Source organism: Thunnus thynnus, chromosome 8 (genome assembly GCF_963924715.1).
Source record: "Thunnus thynnus chromosome 8, fThuThy2.1, whole genome shotgun sequence".
Lineage (NCBI taxonomy): Eukaryota > Metazoa > Chordata > Actinopteri > Scombriformes > Scombridae > Thunnus > Thunnus thynnus.
In genome coordinates this window covers 21204031-21228332 of record NC_089524.1, presented here as the reverse complement: position 1 = coordinate 21228332, position 24302 = coordinate 21204031, and the positions used below count along the sequence as shown (strand labels likewise).

The 24302-nt window shown below is 42.7% G+C and overlaps 1 protein-coding gene across 2 annotated transcripts in view; it reads left to right on the top strand.

Annotated features, from left to right (window-relative positions):
- Positions 1 to 24302, top strand: part of cpamd8 (C3 and PZP like alpha-2-macroglobulin domain containing 8) — a 42559-nt gene that overhangs the window by 16891 nt on the left and 1366 nt on the right. For both annotated transcript variants that reach the window (XM_067597119.1, XM_067597118.1), the window contains 22 exons: positions 721 to 851; positions 1039 to 1090; positions 1344 to 1642; positions 2610 to 2678; positions 2766 to 2922; positions 3126 to 3302; positions 5067 to 5148; positions 8759 to 8915; positions 9511 to 9585; positions 10962 to 11127; positions 11684 to 11770; positions 11940 to 12076; positions 12177 to 12332; positions 13095 to 13157; positions 14780 to 15030; positions 15145 to 15232; positions 18054 to 18128; positions 18355 to 18460; positions 18669 to 18779; positions 18856 to 19068; positions 21430 to 21504; positions 23633 to 23834. In XM_067597119.1, coding sequence (XP_067453220.1) covers positions 721 to 851; positions 1039 to 1090; positions 1344 to 1642; positions 2610 to 2678; positions 2766 to 2922; positions 3126 to 3302; positions 5067 to 5148; positions 8759 to 8915; positions 9511 to 9585; positions 10962 to 11127; positions 11684 to 11770; positions 11940 to 12076; positions 12177 to 12332; positions 13095 to 13157; positions 14780 to 15030; positions 15145 to 15232; positions 18054 to 18128; positions 18355 to 18460; positions 18669 to 18779; positions 18856 to 19068; positions 21430 to 21504; positions 23633 to 23834 — 2929 coding nt within the window. The remainder of the gene's footprint in view (positions 1 to 720; positions 852 to 1038; positions 1091 to 1343; positions 1643 to 2609; positions 2679 to 2765; positions 2923 to 3125; positions 3303 to 5066; positions 5149 to 8758; positions 8916 to 9510; positions 9586 to 10961; positions 11128 to 11683; positions 11771 to 11939; positions 12077 to 12176; positions 12333 to 13094; positions 13158 to 14779; positions 15031 to 15144; positions 15233 to 18053; positions 18129 to 18354; positions 18461 to 18668; positions 18780 to 18855; positions 19069 to 21429; positions 21505 to 23632; positions 23835 to 24302) is intronic.

The window sequence follows — 24302 nt, the reverse complement described above, 5'->3', positions numbered from 1 at the left end:
TGTGTTTCCCTCTCACTACACACACACAAAGAGACGCCACTGGCACAGGGCCACATTTCCAATGTGCTCCCCCTAGGCAAGAGAACTGGGAGTCCTCTTACAGACATGTTTGTCCTCTATAATGTATGTTGCGAGAAATGACCACAAATTACATTAGAGATGTGGCATTATGTGGGTATACGTGATTTTTCACTTCAAAAAAACATGTTGATGTTTTCAGTAAATCCCACGACAATTTGCCCCTAAATCCCCCCATAAAGAGTGATTTAGAAGTATTTCAGTAGGATGAGCCTCAATATCTAGATTGGCAAAGGTCAAAACAGTATAATCCAGCAGTTACACACTGCAAGGTCTCTAAGAAGTACTTTGTAATGATAATTATAAACAATTTGAAGTGTCACAACTACCAAGCAACTCCAGACAGACTTTTTTATACAAATTTCAAGGGCTCGGGCTTACAGGACACAGCTGCCCATGAGCTTTTTGGCAACCAGGACAGTCATGTCCTCTGTTCGCCCCAGTGCTCCAAGCTGATAGGAGTATTAGCATTTTATTTACTAACACATACTGTATATATACGTGGACAATAACTCAAACATACATTTCTTCTTAGTGGGTTCTTTACTGTAATACTCTTTTTAGTCAAGGAAAAGGGATGATCATGTGCCATGACAAAAATGAAAGAGGGAGGACTTATTCTGTTCTCTGCTGCCCCAATAGCCCGTGCCATTGCCTACAGTGAACCAAGCTGCTGTTCAGATGCTCTCCAGACAGGCAAATTAGGAAATGAAGTGGACGAAAGAAGGACCCCAACTGGCCTGGACTATGTTCGTAGGACAGTCCTGGTGGAGGTAAGAATGCTGATCAATATTGATCAATGTCACATGATAGGGAAGACTTGCTTCACACATGTATATTGTATTTATTTAACAGTAGATTAGAATTTTGCTGAGATGATGCGTCAGATCTTTTTATTTCCTATCATCCCACTTTTCCTTATTTTTTCTCTTTCCTGTGACTCTCTCATTCTCCTTGCAGCCAGAAGGCCTTCCCAGAGAATACACCTACAGTGTCTTCTTCTGTCCCAATGGTCAGTGTATATATATTTTATAATATTATATTTATATGTTATTACATTAAATTGATAATGAAGAGATTCATGGGCTATCATAGTTTTCCTGCTGGATCCTGTCCCTTTTTAAATTACAAATCTAAAAAAAACTTTTTTTTAGATTTATTTATAAATCTAAAAAAACTTTTTAGATTTATACATAATGTCCATACTAGTACAAAAACTTCACTAAACCCAAATGCTTGAAAGTATTTCGTATTCTCATTGTCAGAGAGGATCCACATTTCCACCCCCAACAAGTATGAATATCAGTATGTGAAAAAGCCAGCCAAGATGAACCAGTTCCAGGTGGCAGTGAAGACCCACAACGATGCCCATTTCGCCCTCTCTGCCAGCCCACATGACAGCGCAGAGATGCTCGAGATTGTACTTGGGGGTAGGCAGAACACTCGCTCCTGGATCTCTTTGGGCAAGATGGGCGATCCACTAGTCAGTGCCCTCACACAAGACATCCTTTCCTGGGACGAGTTTCGCAGCTTCTGGATTAGTTGGAAGGGAGGTGTGGTACAGGTAAGAAGATAAGATTCTTCTACATTGTACATTAAGAAGATGTCTAAGGCTTTGGATATACAACAACTGATATAAAAGATATACTGTAGTTTTGCTATTTGAAGCTGCAGTAAATGCTTACTTCTCCAGCATTGAGGCTGCAGTGAGTCAGGGTTTGGATCAATATATTGATTGATTTGGCATACAGAATGATGAAATATCCTGCACTGACAAGGGTAACGGATTTGTGTTCCGATCATAATTGGATGCTCCGACACCAAGAGGAGAGAGTGAAAAAGACTCAGCAGGCCACAGGGTCTGTGTGTTAGGAGGACTGGCGCCACATTTACTGGCGTGCCTTCCTGTAAGGTTAACGGGCTGATGTCACTGAGGACACTCGGTGATCCATGGCCTAGTGCTCGCATGGCACTCACTGGCTGGCACACTGCTCCCCGGCCCCAGCATTAGCCTCGCACCATTCACCAAAGAGAGCAATTAAAAGCCCGCAGTAGAGCAACCGTATATTACAGCCCAATAGGATTCATTTATTTTCTTGGGGACGGTGGCATTTTGGGTTGGACGTGCTGCAGGGCTCAGCTGTTCATGGTCCTTGGTTTAATGTGATTATGAAATGAAAATACCAGAGTAGGAAATGTGCTCTACATGGGCCTGTTTGTATGTTTGTGTTAGCGATTGTGTGTGGGAGGTGGGTGAATCAAACTGGCATTGCCAACACTTGGCAGAGGGACATTATTGGTGCTCTGTATGAGGGAATCCAAAAACAGCACCAGTTGCTTTCTAAGTGGATTCATTGCTTTCTAATGTTGTCCTGTTGACTGCTATCTGTTTGTGCTCTGATTTTTACAGGCTGCTGGAGTTGTAGTATGACCAAAGAATACAAACAGAAACAATATGATAGACTATTAATTACAAATCTGTATTCTTCCAGAGGTGTTTACCTTTAGCCTGTCCACCTTATTTTCTTCAGGTGGGCCATGGTTTACATCCATCCAATGAGTCAGTGATCCTTCAGTGGGCAGGCCAAATTCCTGGACAGGTTTGGCTCTTTTATGACAATTTTATACTAGTTGCTTTAATTTATCTTTTAGAGATAATTTAATCAATAATTCATTTGTCCATCCAGGTACGACACATAGGCTTCTCAACAGGCTGGGGCTCAGTTGGGGAGTTTAAAATCTGGAGAAAGGAAGACTCTGATGAGAACCATAATGAGGCCTTCACTCTGGGGGTCCCACACAACATGGTGCCTGGATCTGAGAGGGCCACTGCTTTTATGATTGGTAAATTTTTTTATGCATGCACGCATATTAGTATTTTTGTACACAAGAAGCAACATTTACTTATTATTTTCATCATACTCCAAATTCTTAAAGCTTTAGCGTTGATTAGTCAGTTAAGCATACGATCCAACTAAAGTGCATTTTGCGGTGTGAATAACTGGTGTGTTTGTGTGTGTGTGTGTGTGTACGCGCACCTGTATCAGGGGATGTGATGGGGCCGACTCTAAATAACCTGGACAAGCTGTTGCGGCTACCATTTGGTTGTGGGGAGCAGAACATGATCCACTTTGCACCGAACGTCTTTGTTCTCAAGTACCTGCAGAAGACCAGGCAACTCAGTCCTGAGGTTGAGAATGAGGCAACTGACTACCTGCTGCAAGGTACGAAATATGAAATATGAGTTTTGCACACTTTTCTCCTTGTAATTTAAAAACATATCTTTTAGTAAAATGTTCTCCTGATATATTCACTGCTATTTGATTTCGATAAGATGTCTGACAAAATTCTAAAAATGTAAAGATAGTAATTGGAAGCTGAGCATCAGGAGCACCTGAGCTCTGATTTCATACACACAAACTGGTTTCTTTTGGACAAACCTGAATCAGTTATGCAATATTTGACACTAAGTTGAAGGATGGACTCTGGTACCACAGTTGCCACCCATCCTCCTGTGTGGACCACTGGTGATACACTGATAATGAGTTTTGCCCATTGATGCCCTGCATTTCAAAATTCCCACTGACCTACCTTCAGTTAGCTAGCAGCTGTTTAAGCAGTGGAAACAAGATGGTCAATTAAGTTCTCAGCGTGTGCCGTGAATCTCAACAATTTGAATCCCTTCTTGCCCTTCTGTGCAAAAAGCAGCTTCATACTGAGCGGAAGGAATGTTTTTTAATTGCTGGCAAGTTGTATACTGTTGTTGGGTTTTCTGGAAACTACTGGAGTTAAGTTTACCTTGGATAATAGGTTTTGTTTTTGGAACTGTGGATTTCTTGACAGAGGAACCTTGGCCTGGCTGGCACTAAATACTTTGGATCATGGATTGGAACATAAAGCTGGATGTTGTTACCCAGAGCTCCCCTCCTCTGTTTTCTCCACTTATGCCCTTGCAAAAATCTCCTGTTGTTGAGGAAAACCTCACCTTCAGTTAATGTCACCAGACTCTCATAGCGTGCCATACCAGGGACAGGCCACCTCGCAGATGCATGTAACAGAGTTGTGCACAAGAACTGGACAGGAGGCACGAGTCCAAGAGTTATTCTTACCGTCCTGACATTGGAAAAGACATTGAGGTTGACCTTGAGCTGGCAGAATGAACTACGCCAAAAGAGAATAAGCCAAAAGACACATGGAGCATTCATGCGCCAGTTTATGATGGGGAGGCTCAAAGAACTTGTTTAAATGTGTAAGGAGCCTGAAGAGCCCAGAAAAATGCAAATATGTAGACAAGGAAGTGGTGATAGTTTTCACAGATAGGCTCATACCTTATGAAGTAGCAGAGGTTTTGCAATATTACAAGTAGGAATTCAGCTGTTGGGTTGAATAAAGTACAGACACATGGCACTATGATTTCCATATTAACCAAATGTTGGATTTTTATTTACAAAATGAGTGGCTTGTGTTGGAATTGGCCTGTTTCATCACAGCGTGGAGCACCTTTGCACAGCTGCTCTTGCACAATCACAATGACCAATGCAAAACGCTACATCATGTAGCTACGTAATACCATATGGCAGTGTTGCCAAGTGTTGCCTCTGCCAGTGACCACCTTGAAAATGTAGCCCAGAGTCCAATCTTACCCTGTTACTTCTGGTCTCCTCAGTCTGGACCCCAACTAAGATTACTTGATGAAAGAAGAACTCTTAGTTACCACCCAAGCCATTTGTCAGAACATTAAATAAAATCCTCTTTTCCTTAGCTTTGTTTACCCTCATTATACGTGCTTTGCCTGAGTTCACCTTAGAGTCTGTTTTCAAAAAAGTATCTACTGTGATTGACAAAAAAAAAAATCTGTCAGAGTTCCCACATACTTTATAGGCTCTGAAAAAATATGTAAATGTTTTTGGTAATTCTATTCAACTTTTGTGACTATTCTTGCTCAAAGTGGTCCCCCACCACCTCTCCCATTCTTTATTCTTATCCAGGCTATCAGAGACAACTGACCTACAAACGACAGGATGGATCCTACAGTGCCTTCGGAGAAAGGGATTCCTCTGGCAGTATGTGGTAAGTCATTGTAGGTATAGCTGTTGAAGTTTACACAACTCATACCAGCCAATCTATGCTTAGCTGTGGCCACATTCTTCAGCTTTAACTGGGACATAGGTTGCTGGCCAAAGCAATGAAGGTTTTATCAGCATCTCAGTACGCTGTGCTCAAATTAATCCATTTCTGTTGGTGTGTTTAAATCATGGGTGAGTTTTTCCTGAGTGTTTATTTCATGTTTACACTCCCTGGGGGCAGGCAGGCAGACAGAACCATCTCATAATATTTATAAAACTGAAATCAATGCTCTCAATGGGGAGCTCCAGTGCTTGCATTTTGAGGCCCACGCACAATGTGCATACCTCTGGTTGATTTATGAGCTGAGGTGGATATTATGATATTTAATAGAGCTAAGACTGTGAAACAGCAGGTTACATAAACAACAGAGAATCATAAACAAACTGCATAATTGGATCCCTGAGGTAGGCAAAGCTGTCAAGATTTATTTGCAGTTAATCAGGGTTCATATCCGTGGCACTGAGTGGACCCATGCTGCTTTGGCCCCACAGACGAGCTGTTAATGCTACTATTGGAGACAGTGTTATAAGTTGTCTGGAGCCACTTCACCAAATGGTTCTCTACCTTTTTTTTTTTTTGACATGGCCTAGAAAATCGAAGTGGTGCATGCCTCTTAATGACTCACTACCTGGGCGTAATTGGTAACATTAAACTGCCATGGAAACCTTGAATTCTTCCCCTGATGACTGTGAGAGGATATGAGGATGTAACAAGCAGTGGTTTTCCTTGAAGCCCGGGGCAACAAGTGTGGGTTGTGGGCACAACACAGATGGTGAACCTTCAGTAAACCTGTATCACACTTTATGAATCCATCAACAACATGCTTGCATCCAAAACAAGCTCAGCTTTTGTTTTAGTTCCAGAGTTCATGGGTAGAGCAGTACATTTACAGCCTGCTTAAAAGCACCCAGTAATGCAGTGTTAATGTATTCCAGCTTGTAAAAATGTATCTGAGTGGAAATAGACAGGATCTAATGAAAAGATTGAATATAATGATACAGTGGCTGGCGGTAATAGTTTACTGAGCAGTGCTGGCCACACACACAAACACATACAAATACATGCTCTTTAAACATGATCTCAATTTCAACCTTCACCTTAATTCCAAACTCAAGGCTTAAATTTGTTCTTTGGTTTTGTAATCTTTCTTTTAATCTTGTACCATTATTTTATGAGCAAGCCGCATGAGGTTTTTGTAGGATGCGCACACACAATGAACATCCCAGCTCCCCATTTTCATTGTATTCCTCAGCCCTGCTGGCCTGTACTACCCTTTATAAGATCAGCTCAGGGTAAGAGTGCATGAACCTCAACAGTAGCATCAAAGTGAGGGCTCAAGTGTCTCTCAAACTTCGATAAAAAGACAATTTTCTAATAAAGGAAGCCCTCAAGTCTCAAGTACAGTATTAGCTTTAACTGACAAAACTGAGGTCTCTGCTAAACTGAAAATGACTTTTAACAAACCCCTCCTTATATAATAACCTCTGAGAGTGGGGCAGCATTTTTTTTTTCATTTTCTCTGACAGTCTCAGTCCTTGGCTATACATGTTGAGGCTGGCATGGCATTTGTGTCTGTCCAAAAGGACTGATCTTACAGCGTTAGCAGGGTTGGGGGGCTGAATACCAGAGATTGAAAGAACTGATATCTGCTTCTGCATTAAGCCAGTATCTATTTCCATTTCTGCACCAAACTGGCAAGCCAATGTTTTTTCTTTTTTTGTTGTTGTTGCTATGGAGCCATTGTAGAGGTTTGTATTTGTAAAAATAAAGCCCTGCATGGTTTGTACATTCATTAAATATTAAGTCAGGAATGTTTGTCACATAATTTGAAGAATTATGTGACAATAAGCTTTCATCCACAGACCGCTTCAAAGACGAATTATTAGAACTGAAAATATGGACACTTCCACCATGATGATAGAGAAACTGATTAGCCACAGCCAGACATATGCTAACATTTTACTGGTGCCTTGATTTAATTTCCCAAAAGAGTTGCAATAGTAACAGCTGTATCACCTGATCCATCTTTTCAGCTTCAGTAGTCCCAAGGCAGCTAGTTAGCAAACGCCTTCATAGTAATATGCTGTCATAATCCACTTTAATCTAAATTTAAGTGATAGATCTGAGTGCTTTCCAAAACAGCATACCCTCATCTTCTCAATAGTGGAAGGCAAAGTCCAGCTCATAACATTCCCCGTTAAGCTTGTCAACCAAGGCTTTATCATGGAGCACACCCATGTATTGTCTTTTTAAAAAATCCTTCAGATCTACCCTTTGAAGTATGGCGCTGGATAAGGGTAGCTCAAAGAGGGGATTTGGGGGTGGGAAGTTAGAAAACAGGAGAAAAAATAAAAGAGGGGGGAAAATCAGGAGTGGGTGACCCCAGCCAAGGCCCTAGTGGTGGAAGTGAGCCTGTCGAGTGCTTCCTTCCTTCCCCAAACTAAATCATATTTACACTTTCCAGTACCTTTCCCTGGGGCCAAACATTTAAAGCCTGTGACACAATATTACTTAACATTATAAAAATTCCAACGGGCTTGCGGCTTTATCCCTACTTTTGTCTCCAGGGAGGAATAACATCCAGCCAGGTTCCAACCAGGGAAGATTTAATGTTTTGCTTTATGAGAGCAGGGTTTTTTTTTTTTCCTACTCATCTCCCCTGGTGCTCTTTCTTGGATTGGGCTCTCACTTACGAGCTGCGTTGAGAAACCAGTGCACGACCTGTTTGTTTATTTCTCTATTTCCATCATGTGTTTCTTTCTTTTTATGGTAAGCAGCTTGCCTCATCCTATAAGTCAGTTGTGGTCAGGGGGTGCTGTAATGGAATGTCTTGCTGTCATTGAGGAGATGTTGGCCAACGACTGCAGCTTTTGACCACTACCGGGAGGTCTGTTGTTTATGGATGAGTGTGTGTTTATTAGCTCAGCCGTGTCCCCCAGGGCTGACCTTGGCCTTTCTCCGTGGTTCCCCTGGTACCTCTCCACCACGGCCCACTAAAACCATGGCTCATAAACTTTCAGTTGCACTCCCAGGCCAGCCAGATTCACAACCTTCGTCCCTGGGATCTGTGTTTGTATAAGTTGCGGAATGCTTTTGGGGAATCTCCGACTCGCATGCAGAAACACACTTGATTGGCCCGTGTGAGATTTCACATTCTCAAGAGCACAGCTGCCGCATCCTGTAGCGGTGATCAAACCCTGCCGCACCCATCTGCTCCCCTCCTCACTTCCTTTCTCTTTTCCATTTCATCAGATCCATCTATACATACCAGTCCTCTCTCCCTCTGACAAAAACATCCCCTCCATCTACACTCTTCTCCATCAGCCCCCCTCCCCCCTCTGTTGACAGATTGAAAGAGTGTGACTGGTTAGAAAACCTCACACTCAGCTGAAAAGTGATTGCCTCCCAGCTCTTGTGAAGTTTGATAGTTAAGTATTTTTCAGAATTTGCCAGCACATGTTTTGAAGGATCTTTGATATCTCCTCTCTCTTATCTCCTTCCCCCTAACCCATCTTTATCTCTCTCACCCCCTCCACCTCCATCTCTTCTCTAGGTTGACAGCATTTGTGCTGAAGTCCTTTGCTCAGTCTAGGGGTTTCATCTTCATTGACCCTGAGGAGCTTCGTGCTGCCAAATCCTGGCTCATTAAACATCAGCGAGATGACGGCTCCTTCCCCGCCATGGGGCGCATCCTGAACAAAGACCTGCAGGTAGGCCTGGGTCTGCATGGGGGTGGGGTTCAGGGAGTTCCTGCACTTACAAAGCAGGATGAAATGTGAAAGCCACAATTTTTTATGGAGTCCTGAAATACTATCCATCGTGAAGAGAAGGGATTGTTTTTTCATACCTGATATCATCAGGGTTATCTTGAGTTAGATGTCAAATATTTGACAGAACCTGTGTTATAAATTGAGTACATGGAATATGAAAGATGAGAACATTTAATATGCATGGAAGATCTAATGAAACATGATATTGAGTTGCATTATGGGAAGTGTAGGATCCAGTGTTACTGTTTAAGCTTGGATCATACAATGGACTAAAAGTCAGGATGTCTTGGCCTGTACTGCTTCAATTTTGACCATTTTTTTTAAAATCTGTCTCTCACAAGCCCCTCAACTTTATGTAAATGCAATCCTAAATCACTCAAGTGCCCCTTTAAACTGTACGAATCAGAATTCCTGTCTATAATTGTGTTCTCAGTGTGTTTGTGTGTCAGGTGAAAGCAGTAATTTGGATTTTGACAAGATGGAGGTCTCTACATCGTGGAATTAAGTTAAAGCTCATGTTTGCTTTCATCTACAGGGAGGAATCCATGGGAAGATCTCACTTACAGCGTATGTGGTAGCAGCTCTCTTGGAGACAGGGATAACAACAGAGGTAACCAATCCAACAAAGTCACTGCAGTCTGTGCTGCTCCATCACAATCACTGCTTAGTGCTGAAACTAAACAGTTTTAATTTAACAAGCTCATTGAAAAAAAAAACTTTTCCTGATCTGTCACCTACACTTGATGCAGTGGTGGAAAAATGGATTCATAATTTCAGCGGGTTAAAAGGAGGCAGTCTTTTAATCATCAAGAGCAACACGTAGTTCACTACCTGTCCCACTTGAACCAATTACTCCTGTAGCCCATCCTACCAGCCTGAGTCGTGTGTGAACTTATCGCTGCATTCCTGTTAGTTGTGAAGATGGCTGTGCTGGCAGTCAGCCTACTCATATTTGTTATGCCCCAGTGCTGCTAATCTAATCACGTTTTGGACTACATCATAAGATTTAGGCTGACGTGCAGAGACAATTAGGTCCTGTGAAAGACACCTCGGTTGCATTCCTCTCTTTCTCCTTTCTGCTTTTTCCCTCAGCACTCTACTTTCCTCTCTGTTCTAGACTTGATTTTGTCTTTACTCTCCCGCTGATAGCCCTCCTCAATAATTAAACATCATATGTACTGTACAATCACTAACAAACATGGTAAAAGGACAAGACCTAATTCTGTTGACATTGTCCTCAGCAGCATGTAAGCTTCTAAACCTCAGATTGTTTTTGTCTTTGTTCTCAATTTGTCCACATAGTTGACTCTTTATTTAGCATCTCCTCTCCCTGGCTCCTCTCCATCCATCTGTCTCCCTCCTTTCTTCTGTTATCTATCCCAAAGGGTTTCTTCTGAGGATCTGTCCTTTAACAACTGATAAAAACTGAAAAGGTATCCCTCACATCAAAGCAGACACTCCATCCCCCTTCCAATTTCACTTAATTAAAAGATGACTGCTGCAATTACAGTGAGTGGCTCTGGAGGCCTATCATCTCATGGATGAGAGGGGGAGGTCACATCTGCATGAGATGAAAGTCTACTCTCAACTTTTTAATGGCCAAAATGAATGTTTATTCAATAACTGCATGTGAGCAGAGATGGTTGTGAATGTGGACGGGGACAGGGCAGCCTCTAAAATAGAGATGGTGAGGGTGACAATGATGTATGTGTGTGTGTGTGTGTGTTTGGAAAGGGTATGCCAAAGGTCATGTCATGTAAGAGGCATATCTGACGATCCCAGTAGGGAAATTCGGTTGATGTCGCTAGAATGTCAGTACTGATAAAGATGAAACAGACGCTGTGTCCCAGTTCTATATTGTAAACAACACTCCCGCAACAAAAATTCCACTTTTGAAAAGTCCACCTCTGCAACATCTTGTAAGCTACTGATCATTACTATTGTCACATGCTCATTTGCTTTTGTCTAATGTGCTGTCTGGCCCAGGAGGAGAAAGTGGCAGTGGCCAAAGCCAAGGATTTCCTGGAGAGTAACACCTACTCTGCCGATGACCCTTACACCACAGCCCTGTCTGCATATGCCTTGGCTCTGCTGCGCAGCCCTTACGCCCCGTTCGCCCTGCGCCGCCTCAATCACATGGCCATCACACAAGGTACTCATCACTGTGAGATCAACAAGTGGCTGGAAGCGCATTCATTGTCACTAGATGTTAATAACCTAGGAAACAGATGTATGAACAGTTGACAAGCAACAACCAGATGTTGTTCTGTAATAAGACATAGAAAATCACAGTGAGAATATATTGAATGTATAAATACACAGCTTGTTTCTTTGGTTATATTTTTATAGCAGCACAAAACCAATTGCGAAAGAAGCTTCTTTAGTGCTCAGCTGTAGTTCAATCCGCTCCTCCCTTTTCCCTTTTCCCTTTCAGTTTCTTATCTCTGTGTTGGTTTCCTTTGGCCATTTCCTTCTCTTCCTCTTGACGTAAACTTTCTGCAAGTTCTGGCAGATTTGTCTGAGTTTAGGGGAAGTTGGAGGACAATTGATCACAATTATTTTAGTTGCCAAGCACAATAAAGGCACAGGACTTGGTTGCATGTTTGTTGAAAGATACTGAAAATTAAAATGTTATTTCAGTGATTCATATGATACAGGATGCCCCCTCCCCCCTCTCTGTATTTATCTCACTTTGTTTGTCTATGCAGACGGACTCACCCACTGGAGCCTGACTGGCAGCACTATGACAGATGAAGACACTTTCATGGGCTTCAGTGATGGCCTCTCACAGTCTGGTACACTGTACAGCTATTAGAATTTAGTACTGACTATCTATTGGAAATAGTACATAGAGTACAGATCTATTATCCCATTATATTAGTTTTTCCTCCTGTCATCCTGGTATACAAATAAAACTCAGAATCAAAATAAGAATCCTGATAATTAATTATTGTTTGTTCACAGTGGTGTCAGCAGAGGTGGAGATGACAGCCTACGGTCTTCTGACCTACACCCTCCTCGGGGATGTAGCGTCTGCCCTGCCTGTGGTCAAATGGCTCTCCCAGCAGAGGAATGCCCTGGGCGGGTTCTCTTCCACACAGGTAGCCCTTTTTTTCCCTGGCTTGTCTTTCCTTTTTGGATCAAACACTTGCAGCAGCAGCATCAGTGTAAACTTGACTTTTCTTAAACCCCCTGTACCAGGACACATGTGTAGCTCTGCAAGCTCTATCAGAGTACGCCATCCTGTCCTACGTAGGAGGGGTCAACCTCACCATCTCACTGGCCTCCACCAACCTCGACTTCCAGGAGACGTTTGAGCTCAACAGGGACAATAAGAAACTCCTTCAGAGCGCCAAGGTAAACACATACTTTGTGGGGCTTTTTTTATGGCTGCTTCCTTTGTGTTTTTGTGTGCAGACATAATCTATTTATTTAATATTTAAAGAAGTGAAACTGTGATACAAAAAAATGGCAGCTTCGTAAATGATTTCAGGCACTTCAGAGTGGTCGTTTCACTAAAGAGAAACTGCACTTTAATACAATTTAGTAATGTTTCCCTCTTAATTACAGTGACTGATGAGTGCCTATTTACCAGAGCCACACTCTGGCATTCAACATTAATCTCTGTTTCCAGGTCCGGCTGTTTAGTAGCCAAAACATACTGCCAAACCAAACCGCACTTAACTGGGCTGGATTTCCCAAAAGCACCTTGTTGGTCTGTCTGATTTAAGAACTGTGCTTTATTGGCCTGTTTGCCCACACATTACAAACTTTACAATGTGGGCACGGCACAGACTACCTCGGTCAGGGCACTGTGGTGTGAGGTCAGCCAGAGCAGTTCAGGTGAGAGTGCAGTACGTCCTCTCTGCCGGGCATGTTCCTCTGCTGAGATTAGTGGTGTCAGCTTAATTGGGGGCAATTAAGGCCTGCTGGTTAGTAGCCAGGGAACCACTAGTGGCAGTGCAGCAGCCTACAGCATTCATTCGCTTGATAAATGACTCATTCACCTCTCCCTGCCCCCTCTGACTGTCTTTGTTTCTCCTCTTTCTTCTGTCTGTCTGTGTCTCTCTCCCCCTCTCTCTCTGTCTCTCTCTCTCTCTCTCTTTCTCTTTTTTTCAGATCCCCAGTATCCCCACAGGCCTTTTTGTCAGCGCTAAAGGAGAAGGCTGCTGTCTCATGCAGGTATTGTAGTGCTACACACACAAGCTCTCTCTCTCTCACACACACACACAGACACATTTGCAGTCTTGAACATTGCTCAAAAAGGAACTGTAATGTTGCGCTTACTTCATCGGCTCACAGCAAGAATTTGCCGGCAGGGGAGAGTCAGTTGCTGTTGCCCCATAATGCCCAAATTTCTCCCTGTAAATTGGAGTAATCTGGTAGAGCTTAGCCAATTGTTTTGTTATGTGTTGATCATTCCTGTTGATTCTTGTGGTCCCCTGGACAGGATGCTGTTTACGTCCTACCTTGTCACGGACAAACAAAAGCCCCTTTCATAAACAATAGAAGTCATTTTTTTTTCTTTTTTTTGCTGGATGATGATCTGTCCTCTTTTCTTATCACCCATGTTTAAACGTTTGTCCGCTTGAAAACCAAACAAGGCATGAATGAAAAAGCACATGTAATCAAAGATGTTTACAGTCCCATTTTCGGAAACATGTATGTGAGATATGACTGAGATTTGACTGAGGCAGAGCCAGCTACAACAGCGGATGTTGTGTTCTGCTGTGCAATGCCTAAAACGTCTTCCAACTTGTTCTCCACAGCAAGTTTCTCACACACAAACACACAATTTCTTTCTTCAGACCTTTCTACTTTCCCTCTCTCCCCTCTTTCCCTCCATCCACACCTCTCTGTGCATCAACACACCCCTCTGACAGCCCCTCAGGGCAGCAGCACCTGGGCTCTAATGAAATACAAGAGCGGGGCAATCAAAGAGACCCGCCTGTGTGTATGTTTGTAGACATACAGTATGTGATGAGTATATATCCTGTGCCTCAGGATTATCATTTAGTAGCTTTGCAAAGGTCTCAAATCAGACTAGATGATTTATTCAGAATGTGTACAGTTCTGGGAATAATAATCTTCTGTGAAATTAAAAAGCACATCAAAGCAGCGAGTTGTCCTGAGGCTGAAATAGTAGTCTGCTGAATGCATGTCTTGTGTCCAGTGAATATGATTTGTGGTTTATGCTTCAAAGTGCTGCCTAAGTTTTTTTTTCTCCTGACTCTCTAGGCCGGAGGTCCTTAATGTTTGCATTCTAAGTAGTTTGTTGCCAGTCCTCGGTGCCAAAACTTGTGTTTTTCACATAGTTTTTTAAAATTTTATGAATTAATTTTTTCATGAATTTTTTTTTTTTTTTTTTTTTTACAAATTGCTGCCTCAAACACATACCAAACATCTGGCAAACAAATGAAGACTGCCTTGAGTGCAGACATTATGACAAACTATCAGTTGATCTGACATACAATATGTCTCTATGGGTGTCAGCTTGTTATTGGTCATATCCTCCATATCCCAAATTGGGAATGCCGCCCCAGGACCTAATGTGCTAATCACAAAAGGAAATATTTGCTTAGAAAGAACATTGCAATACAGGGGCTAACAAACAACCAAGGCAGTGAAAGCAAAGGTGAATTTAGCAGGCAACAATCTCATCAAAAACTATGATCACTTTATAGCCGGGAACCTTGATCACAAAAGTCTGACCATCTTTGTTTTCTTTTTCCTCTGGAAAATTTTCCTCTAGAAAAAGCCTGGTTTTAAACACACTTCAACCACTGCTCTCTGTGTGCCTGTAGATTGATGTTTCTTACAACGTACCCGACCCAGTATCCAAGCCAGCCTTCCAGCTCAAGGTTGACCTGAAAGAGCCTTTTCAGGAGCGACACCTACAGCCCCCCTCCTCCCGTCATCCTACCTCGCGCTCCCGGAGCCGTGCCGACAACCGCTCTGAGCTCAACCGGAAGCGGCGGGCGCCCATCGACGACGACGACCCAGCAGCCCACCAGGACAAAATGGACTTCCACATCTCATTAGAAGTTTGTGCCAGGTAGAATGCACACACACACTTTGTACAAGTACAGAAACTGGGCATACACATATGCACAGCTCTGCTGCTAACAGCGCCCCCTCCAAACCTCATCCTGACCAATTCTCTGTCTAGGTGGCTGCATTCAGGCTCATCAAACATGGCCGTCATAGAAGTTCCCATGATTTCCGGTTTCCGGGCAGATGTGGAAAGTCTAGAGAGGGTATGTAATCACATTAACACACATGCACACACTTAATCAAAGGTTTTGGGATTGGACATCCATTGTTGTTGGTCATAGTGGCTCACAGATTGCTAGGCAAGTAGTCAAGTAAGTGGCCAAACCAGAAGGCAGGTAGGAAGAGACAGATGCATCCACATCTGGAGGCCATTTGACAAAGAGCAGTATGTCATGGAATTTATCCTCCTCCTGTTTCCTTTGCAGACTCCTTTGCAAACCCCAGGCTCATGTGTACACATTCACACCTACACAGGATGCATCCCTTAACATACTGACATAAACAAACACACATGCTGGATATTATTCTTGCCGTACAGGTGTTTTGATGTAAATATTTGTCAGAGCAGGAAGCAGCCAAGTGTTTACCTGACATTCTCGTCGTTGTTAGAAGTTATGTGGCACAACAGGAAAAACATTTCCTCTGTGATGCTCCAGAGGACTTCACTTCCTTAAAATGAGGACAAGGCCTTCTAAGTGCTGGATGTTACGCACATGTGCAACGTGCACGTGTTTGTACTCTAGCAGTCACGGGAGTGGTCATTAAGATGAGGGTCTTTTTTTATGGTGTTTTTTTTTTTTTTGGTATGATAAGAAAAAGAACAGCCAACTCAGGCCATGTAGAGTTACAATGTCTTGGGGCCAGAGGCCACTGGGCCTCTCTGAGCCTGCAAGTCTGAACACACACACACACACACACACACACACATACACACACACACACACACACACACACACACACGCCTCCTTGTGCCATGTGAGGTTAAGACGTTGGAGAAAACTTCTGTAGAGTACATAATGGACAGACATATATTTTAGTAACAGAGAACTGGATTAAAGGAGTAACAGAGGAAGGATGGATGGGTCAATTGAGGAACGATTATACTGATGGAAAGAGAGAGAAGGAGGAGGGAAATGTAAGGGCTAGATGCAGGTCAGCTCCCCAGCCACCCATCAGAAGTTTGTCCCTCATTACTAGACAGTTATAGGGCCTTAGTCTGCAGGCTTCCACCTCTAAAAGAGCCACCTCTGTGGCTACCTGGGGAGATGTTAAACACGCATACACATACGTGCACATATATACTACAGGGTGTGTGTCAGTTGAGGCTGACCTGAGTTGTAGTGGCTAACAAGCTCAGTTTACACCCCTGCTGGCCTCCCTTGGAGTTTTACTGCTGCCTACCCGACTGCCACTTACATTCCTCAATTTATGGTGGCAAGCTTGGCTTCTATAGTCATGTCTAGTTGCTTGCATGGATGCTGTAGTCATGAATGATTAGTCCAGTGACTGACTGGGTGCTACCACAGCCATGGCATCTTATCACCCAATATAATGAGCTTTGTTTAACGACCCAGAACACACCGCGGGTATAACATTTGAGCTATGGGAGTTCATTGGCAATTTTTTGTTGCTAGATAGACAAACAATGCAGTCGTAAACAGAGACCAATTGTATAGTGCGTGTGTGTGTGTATGTGTGTTTGTGTGTTTGTGTGTGTGTGTGTGTGTGTGTGTGTGTGTGTGTGTGTGTGTGTGTGTGTGTGTGTGTGTGTGTGTGTGAAAGAGAGAGAGAGAGACAGAGTGTTGTGCGTGTGTGTGTCTCGGTGGCGCCAGCTCAGGCTGAGCACCTCATAAACCCCTGCTGTCCAAAGGCTGCCACCTTTGACAGAATGAAAAATCCCCCTGTGGGGGGAATTAACTCCGCTGGCTCTCTATGCACACACTCAGATTTGCAGTAAACAGCTTCCTCGTTACTCATTCATACACTCCATATTTACTAGATATGGTCATGCATGTCTGACCCAACTATACATTTGTGTACATGGTTCACAAAATACCAGGTACACACTAAGTAGAAAACACTGAGCAGGTGATCCCAGAGGAAAACTACAATACCTTGTTGATTTCAACTATTATAGTCCCAGTCCTTGATTGGTGACCAATACATTCTGCACCCCAGCCGTCACGTTATGGCAGAATGCATATGGTTTACATTCCAGTTGTGGCCCACAGAGCAAATGCAGACCATGTGGACTCTACTGTTGGGTGGTAAGGGCACTGTACAACATAATGCATTTTAATACACTTGAAGTATACATGTAGGCGAAGGGGATTAAGGATTTATGATAGCAGAGATCCTGGAATGTGCAAAGTGGGATTTCCTCATAGTTTCTCAGAGCATTTGGACACGTTAATCCAGGGTTATCTTTAGTCTTGGATTAACATAACCCAGTGTTTTTGTTAGATGTTCAAAACTTTATATTTAATTCTGTGTAAATATTAAACCTTGATTAGCATGAGATGGAGCTGTCCAGTCCACTGTGGTGCTGATTGCTATTCATGTCCTTGTCAGTGGCTACCATCCATGTTCATTTATGTTGTTTGGAATCAAATGTACCACCAGCTGTAGTCACTACAAGCCAGGATGTGTATTTTGTACTATTAATCGGTTATAATTTTAGATATTTAAACCATCCCATAGATGTAATGCACAAGGGAGAGCTATGTTTATGTTCCTTCTTGGTTTTTATGAATAGATTGTGGCTTATTTAACTGTTAGTATGTTAAATGAGGATGTTGGCATGTAACATGTTCAGCTGGTGTACAACACTAGTAATCACTCACAAAAATGTTTCCCACCTTAGATAACAACACACACACTACAGAATTTCTAAACAAATTCCAGGACACAGCAAAGTCAAAACCTTTTAAGGCTACAAAGCAGAATTGCTTAAATCCAACTGTGTTTGTTTGTTTGTTTGTTTTTCTATGTACTGAGCCTAGTTTATTGTGTCTTCCTCGACAGCTGCTGATGGACAAGAGAGTGGGTCTGAAGAGATACGAGTTAAATGGGAGAAAAGTGTTGTTCTACTTTGATGAGGTGAGTTCAGTCCAAATTCTTCATTGCTGTGTCAACTACAGCTGTGCACATGTGAAATCATACTGAATGTGTGATGATGCTGGATGAGGACAGCGTTAATCATCAGTGACTGCATAAGGGTGGGGAGAAACATTTGTTTATATCTGTGCATATTTGCATCTATCACCAATTGCATGTTTCCTGTTTTTTGTAAGTGTTTTTTTCCGTGTTTGTCACCCCATCTCAGATTCCCAGCCAGTGTATGACGTGTGTGGCCTTTCAAGCTGTCAGGGAATACATTGTGGGCAAGACAGCGCCTGTTCCGGTCAAGATCTATGACTACTATGAACCAGGTGTGCCTCTGATGAATATTTTAAGTACTGCTCTTTAAAGAGTTACAGAGCATGAAAACCGTCTAACTCACCATGATTTATGAAGTGGCTTTTTTTTTGTGGAAATTGGAATTTTTCTAGTTTATGAGCTAGTTATGGTGAGCGTCATCATTGTTTTGTGTGTGTGGATGTGTGAACGTGCCGGTGTGGGTCTGTGCTTGTTATGCAGCCTTCGAGGCTACCCGGTTCTACAACGTGAGCGAGAGCAGTCCACTGGCACGGGAGCTGTGTGATGGACCCACTTGCAACGAGGTGGAGAGCTCAACCAACCAGTGGATAGGTGAGATGTGTGCTGTGCCCTTAATGATTCACTGACACCCACTTCCATCAGCCTCTAACAAAAAATGTTTCTGCAGGTTTTGTGCAGGCGAACCAGTGCAACAATGTGTTTGGCTGTCTGGAGGAGGAGCAGTTTGAACGTTGCACTTGCTACAGGGACTGCGGTTACGATGGGGAACCGGTTTGTGGGTCAGATGGGCAGCTCTACCAGAACCAATGTCAGATGGAAGTGTTTGCCTGTCGAAACGGGACACGCATCAAGCAAGTTCCACTGTCACAGTGTCCTAACAGTAAGAACTCTCTCATCGCACATCACTTGATACGTGGTTCAGAGGTTTGGGACTGCTGCCTCACACAGTCCATTCTCTCATGCTGATGCTTGTTCACTACTACAGCCTGGTTCCAGACCTTTGAATGTCCAACCACATCTCAGATTAGTTCAGTGATTGGTGTCGGTCACTTTGACGACTGTTTCCACCAGCTGGAGAAACAGTCGACCAATCAGAGTTTAGTAGGCAGGATTAAGAACTACGATATTATCTTCCTAGATAGATAGCTAACTACCTACTGTAGAAAAGTTCATGAAAAATAGCAAGAGAAAAATGTGGTTGTAGTACCACGTACATAAATAATAGCCAGAAATAACTACTCGACATATTTCTTTGATAAGCGTAAAAAGATATAAATATCAGTACCTAGTTTTTTTGTTATTGTTGTCACAAGCTTTTCTCCAAAATTACAATGCAATTTGCAAAGTTTAATCAGATTTTTTTTTTTTTTTGTTAAATTGCGGGAGTTGGCAAAGATTGCAAAGTAAAAATCGCAGTTATTTTCATTGGCAAATGAGAGAGGTTTGTTTTCTTTATCGTGTAATTTCACCTGAATGTGTGATGCGATAACATGTCATGTTGGTTGTTTTGATTAGACTGGCGCAACGATTGGTAGCCTAATTCTCATGAGAAGACTACATATCCCATGCCTTATTTTTTTCTCCACCTGCATTCTGCGAAGACCCTCCCTATTCTGCCTCTGATTGGCTAATACTCGTTGCCTTCATTGGTTAGGTTCAGGCATGAGGACTAAGATGGTTAGGATTAGGTTAAGAATATCAGAGCCAATCAGAGGCAGAGTAGGGGCGGGTCTTCACAGAATGCGGGTGGGGGAAAAAAAACGCATTTCCCATAAACCCTGTCACTTCCTGTTTTGCCGTTTTTCCAGTCAACCGGCATGGATTTTGTTTTGATGAGGAGTCCGGGGAGAGGTTAAAGAGCCTTGCTAACTGTAAATGAGGAGTTATTTTTGTTGATAAAGCAAGTTTTGTTTGGAAAGGCTTACTTTGTGCCATAATGCCTTCAGCAGAACTCCTGTGAATCTGACCCAGGCAAACACAATATCAATACAAAATAGAGGATATTGATGTACTGCATGATATATTGATGTCAAAATCTTCCTAGTAGCACTTTTAATGCGGAGAAATCGCAGGAATTTTGCAAAATTGCGGAGATTGGTTGAATTTGCATTAATTATTAAGATCGCAATTTCCTTGGCTGATAAAATGTCAGGTTGAATTGAAATGAAATCAGGCTAACACTACTAGAATTGGATGGAAATAATCACTTAGATGTGAAACAGCTAAGATCTCACACCGCTGCTTATCAGGTCCGCCCTTAGTTCAGTGAAGATCCTGAGCAGGAAATAGCTGGCAGGAATTTCTACTGAAGCTAAAGTATACTGTTCATTTATACGGTAGGTTGGCTGTAACTCACGGACATTGACAGCATTTGCCTGAACTTTTCCTTCTTACAGAGGAAACGAGTGTGTGTGCACTGTAACTTACTGCGAGTGTGTAATTGGACATGTGTGTCTGTTTGCTAGCATCTCCAAGTGTCTCTATGCTCATTTGTGTGTGCCGTGATCTGAGCTGTGGAAACAGCTGTTCAGGTGTTGAGCTGATTACTGGATAAGTTTTTTGAGGAGAGCTACCCCGACGCAACCCCCCCACTACTGCCACCCCCCCTCTCGCTCTCTGCTGTATTACAGGGCTCTCTCCAAATGACAGAGTGCTTTTGTCCAGCCCTTTGAAATCCTTGTCACATTCCTTTCCGACGCACAGCCCAACAACAAAGGAGCCTTCATGTTCTGGAGCAGATTGGGAAAAGGCATAGACAAAACTTTGGTGGGAAAAGACCTCACTTTGTGCCAAGTGGGTTCATGCTGTAGATTATCAAAAGGATCGCATTTTTGTTTAGAGCTCAGCTCCCTGACCTTGTTTGTTTATGTATGGTTGTGTGGTGGAGATCCATGCCACCATTTCCCCATTTTGAAAAGGAAAAAGATACAATTTGTTTCCACACATGGCCCCCCCTGGCCGTGGTTTGGCCCCTGCTATTTTTAGAAAGATTTTAATGCAGGCCTCTGTTGAGGCTGAGCGTACATCATTGTTTTGCCAAGAAGTGTTGCTCAGTGGGGTGGATAATGCTTCTGGGCAGTATTTAGATTATGCAACACTGAAACTCTGTTTAATTCATGACCATTTTTTAGGTGTTGTGGTGGCCACATAAATGCCAGTAATCTAACGTGTGTGTGTGTGTGTGTGTGTGTGTGTGTGTGTGTGTGTGTGTGTGTGTGTGTGTTTGTGTTTGTATTTCCAGTGGAGACCACAGTGGAGGACAAGCAACGAGTAGCGAGCCAGGAAACTGAGCAGCCCTCAGTGCCTGTACACACAGGTAATTTCATCTACCACACTTTACCTCCCATCTCCCACATAGACTCTCCCTGCAATTTTTCCACATCACCTCTCTCTGTCTCTCCACTTTCCCTCCATCTCCCCGCTAAGGCTAAGGCCGCTGAGTTCTCTGTATTTCCTACATACATTTTATTTTATATTTTATTTTATTCTAATTTTAAGTTGCCTCTTTAACATCTGGCCAGGGATAGCAGATGAAAATTAGCCTAGTGTTCTTTTTTCCTGTTGATTAATGAGCATTGTCCCTGTCATACAATAGCTTTTACCTTTTTCAGTAAGTGTTCTTTCAGCAACATGTGCTGTCCGTTGTCTAGATGCTGCAGTTCAAATATTCCAGGAATCTAATCTGGTACTGCGTCCATTATAGGTCAATCTGGGCTTGTGTGTCAGTTAAATGTAAATATATAAAGTCAAGATTTTAGGCATATTGCCTGCATGTGCAAATAGCTGGTATGTTATGTATAAGCATTTGCATATTGTTTTAGAAATGTGCGTGTGTGTGTGTGTGTGTGTGTGTGTGTGTGTGTGTGTGTGTGTGTGTGTGTGTGTGTGTGTGTGTGTGTGTGGAGAATGGGAGTTTACAGATTTACAGAGTGAGAGACAAAGAGATGAAAGAGTGTGAGGGAGGGGGTGTAAAACTGAGAGAAGAAAGGGGAGAAAGCTAGTGAAAGAGGGATGAGTGGGAGACAAGATGAAAAGAGAAAGAAGAGCAAAGAAAGGATGTGAGGAGGAAAGTAGATGCGTAGGTGTGGTGTGTGGCACCACATTCCCCTGGCACCACATCATGTCTACGATCGTTGAGATAAATAGGAGGATAGGTTTCACACTGCCGGCTTGATTGTTGCTCTGCCATGAGCTTAGATCAGCTGCCACTTCCAGAGAGGCAGCCAGAGAATTCCTGATAGGATGTTTGGCCGTGTGCGGAGGGAGGATGTAGCTGTGTTACATTTGGCAATGAAAACAAAAAAGGCGCTGCAGTCATTCACAAGTTACAGAAGAGTGCGTGCATGGATTGCATGCGGTAATGTGTGAGCTGTTACAGATTAATTGCATTAAGGTCTGCCTATATGAATGTTTGAGCTGTGTACAGGTGTGTGTGTGTGTGTGTATGTGTGTGTGTGTGATGTGGCACAGCCTGCGCTGACTTGTTTCTCAGCCTGCAGCTCCCAGTAGCTACAGCCCACAAAGCTGCTCTCAGTCAAAGGTCTCCTTAGTACAAAAGCTAACGCTTCACACTTACCACAGGAATGCTGTTATGCACTCAAACACACACACACGTATAACTATATATGCACACACACATACGCATATTGCATGCTCGCACAGGCAAACACACCTACACAGCTACACACACTCACCTACAATATGATAACCCTCGGGTGATTAAATTGAATAAGTACTGTAAAAACACTGTCATTGTAAACCATTAGAATGTTGACGACATGCCCGCTAAGTGCACTGAGAGTGTAATAGGTGAAGGCGGGTTGTGCCAAGGAACTGACACTTTCCACTGGAACAGCGGAGGAAGCTGAAGCTCTGGAATTAGCTTCCCTGTGCAGACTTGTCTTATTAGTGAACTTGTACCAGAGGACAACATATAATGGATACACAGACTTGCAGGCTTCATATGAGTTGACATTTTTGTGTTATTTGTATACAGTTTGGTGTAATCTTTTCGTCTCCCATTCAAACGATCAAATGTTTGCAAATTACTTATGTGTGTGTGTGTTTAGACATGATGGTAAAGTCCAATGTGTGCCACAAACTTTAAAGAAGCAAGATCTGATAGTAGGGGACTTGTATTAAGTGCTTATGTACAATGAACATCTAATAAAGCTATACCATCATCTAAAAAGAGTGATTTTGAAGAAGCATGCTATGTGAGAATGCAACATTTTAAGCAGGGAGGGACACCTACTGTCTGTGATGGGGTATTGCTGCTGAAGAGTGTGAGATATACAAGCCATTAACATCTCCATGAACACTTTAGCAATGAAATCAAGAATGTCACATTGTATATCAGATATTGTGATCTACCATTAAAGGGCTACCTTGTCAACATTTGGTTAAACGTGTCTCTTTTGTCAACCCGTCCCTGATTTTTCCAGGTGAAGAGGAGCAAGGGTCCATGGCGGAGGTGTCCTACTACTCCTATGAATATGACCCAGACACTGAGCCTTTCCTTGCTGACGCAGAGGGAGGGGACCATTTTGACCTTCCTGAAGGCGGGGAGGATGTAGAGCAAAAGGTGCTCCTGCCAGCAGATACCCAGCTACCCACACTGGACACAAGAAACAGCCCTGAGCGATGGTACAAGCTGCTCTCTTGACGTTTTTTGTTCTGTTTTATTATAATCTATGCATTTTCATGACCAAAACCAACAATATGTTTGTCCGCCTACTTCTATCTGTAGCACTGATCCCCAGGCTCAGTTGTTCCTTAAAAAATAAGGGCAATAAATATATTGTTTCATATTTTAGAGAGGCTAAAGGATATACTAAAACCGTTGGGCATTGTCATTATTAGCAAAAATTGCTCAAAAGAAGAGTAAATACATTCATTGGGGACTATTTTCAGACACAAATGAAAACACATTTGGTTCTCTAGTGAGTATTTACAGCAGCAGAAAGATGCATGTAGGATTGAAAATAAACAACAGTACCTATATTCAGCTTAATGAAGTCAGCCAATACAAGAATGTGGCTCACTTATGTGTTTTTAATAGTTTTTTTGAGAATAATGAGTTCTATAGCACAGAGGAATTAGCTATATTAGGCT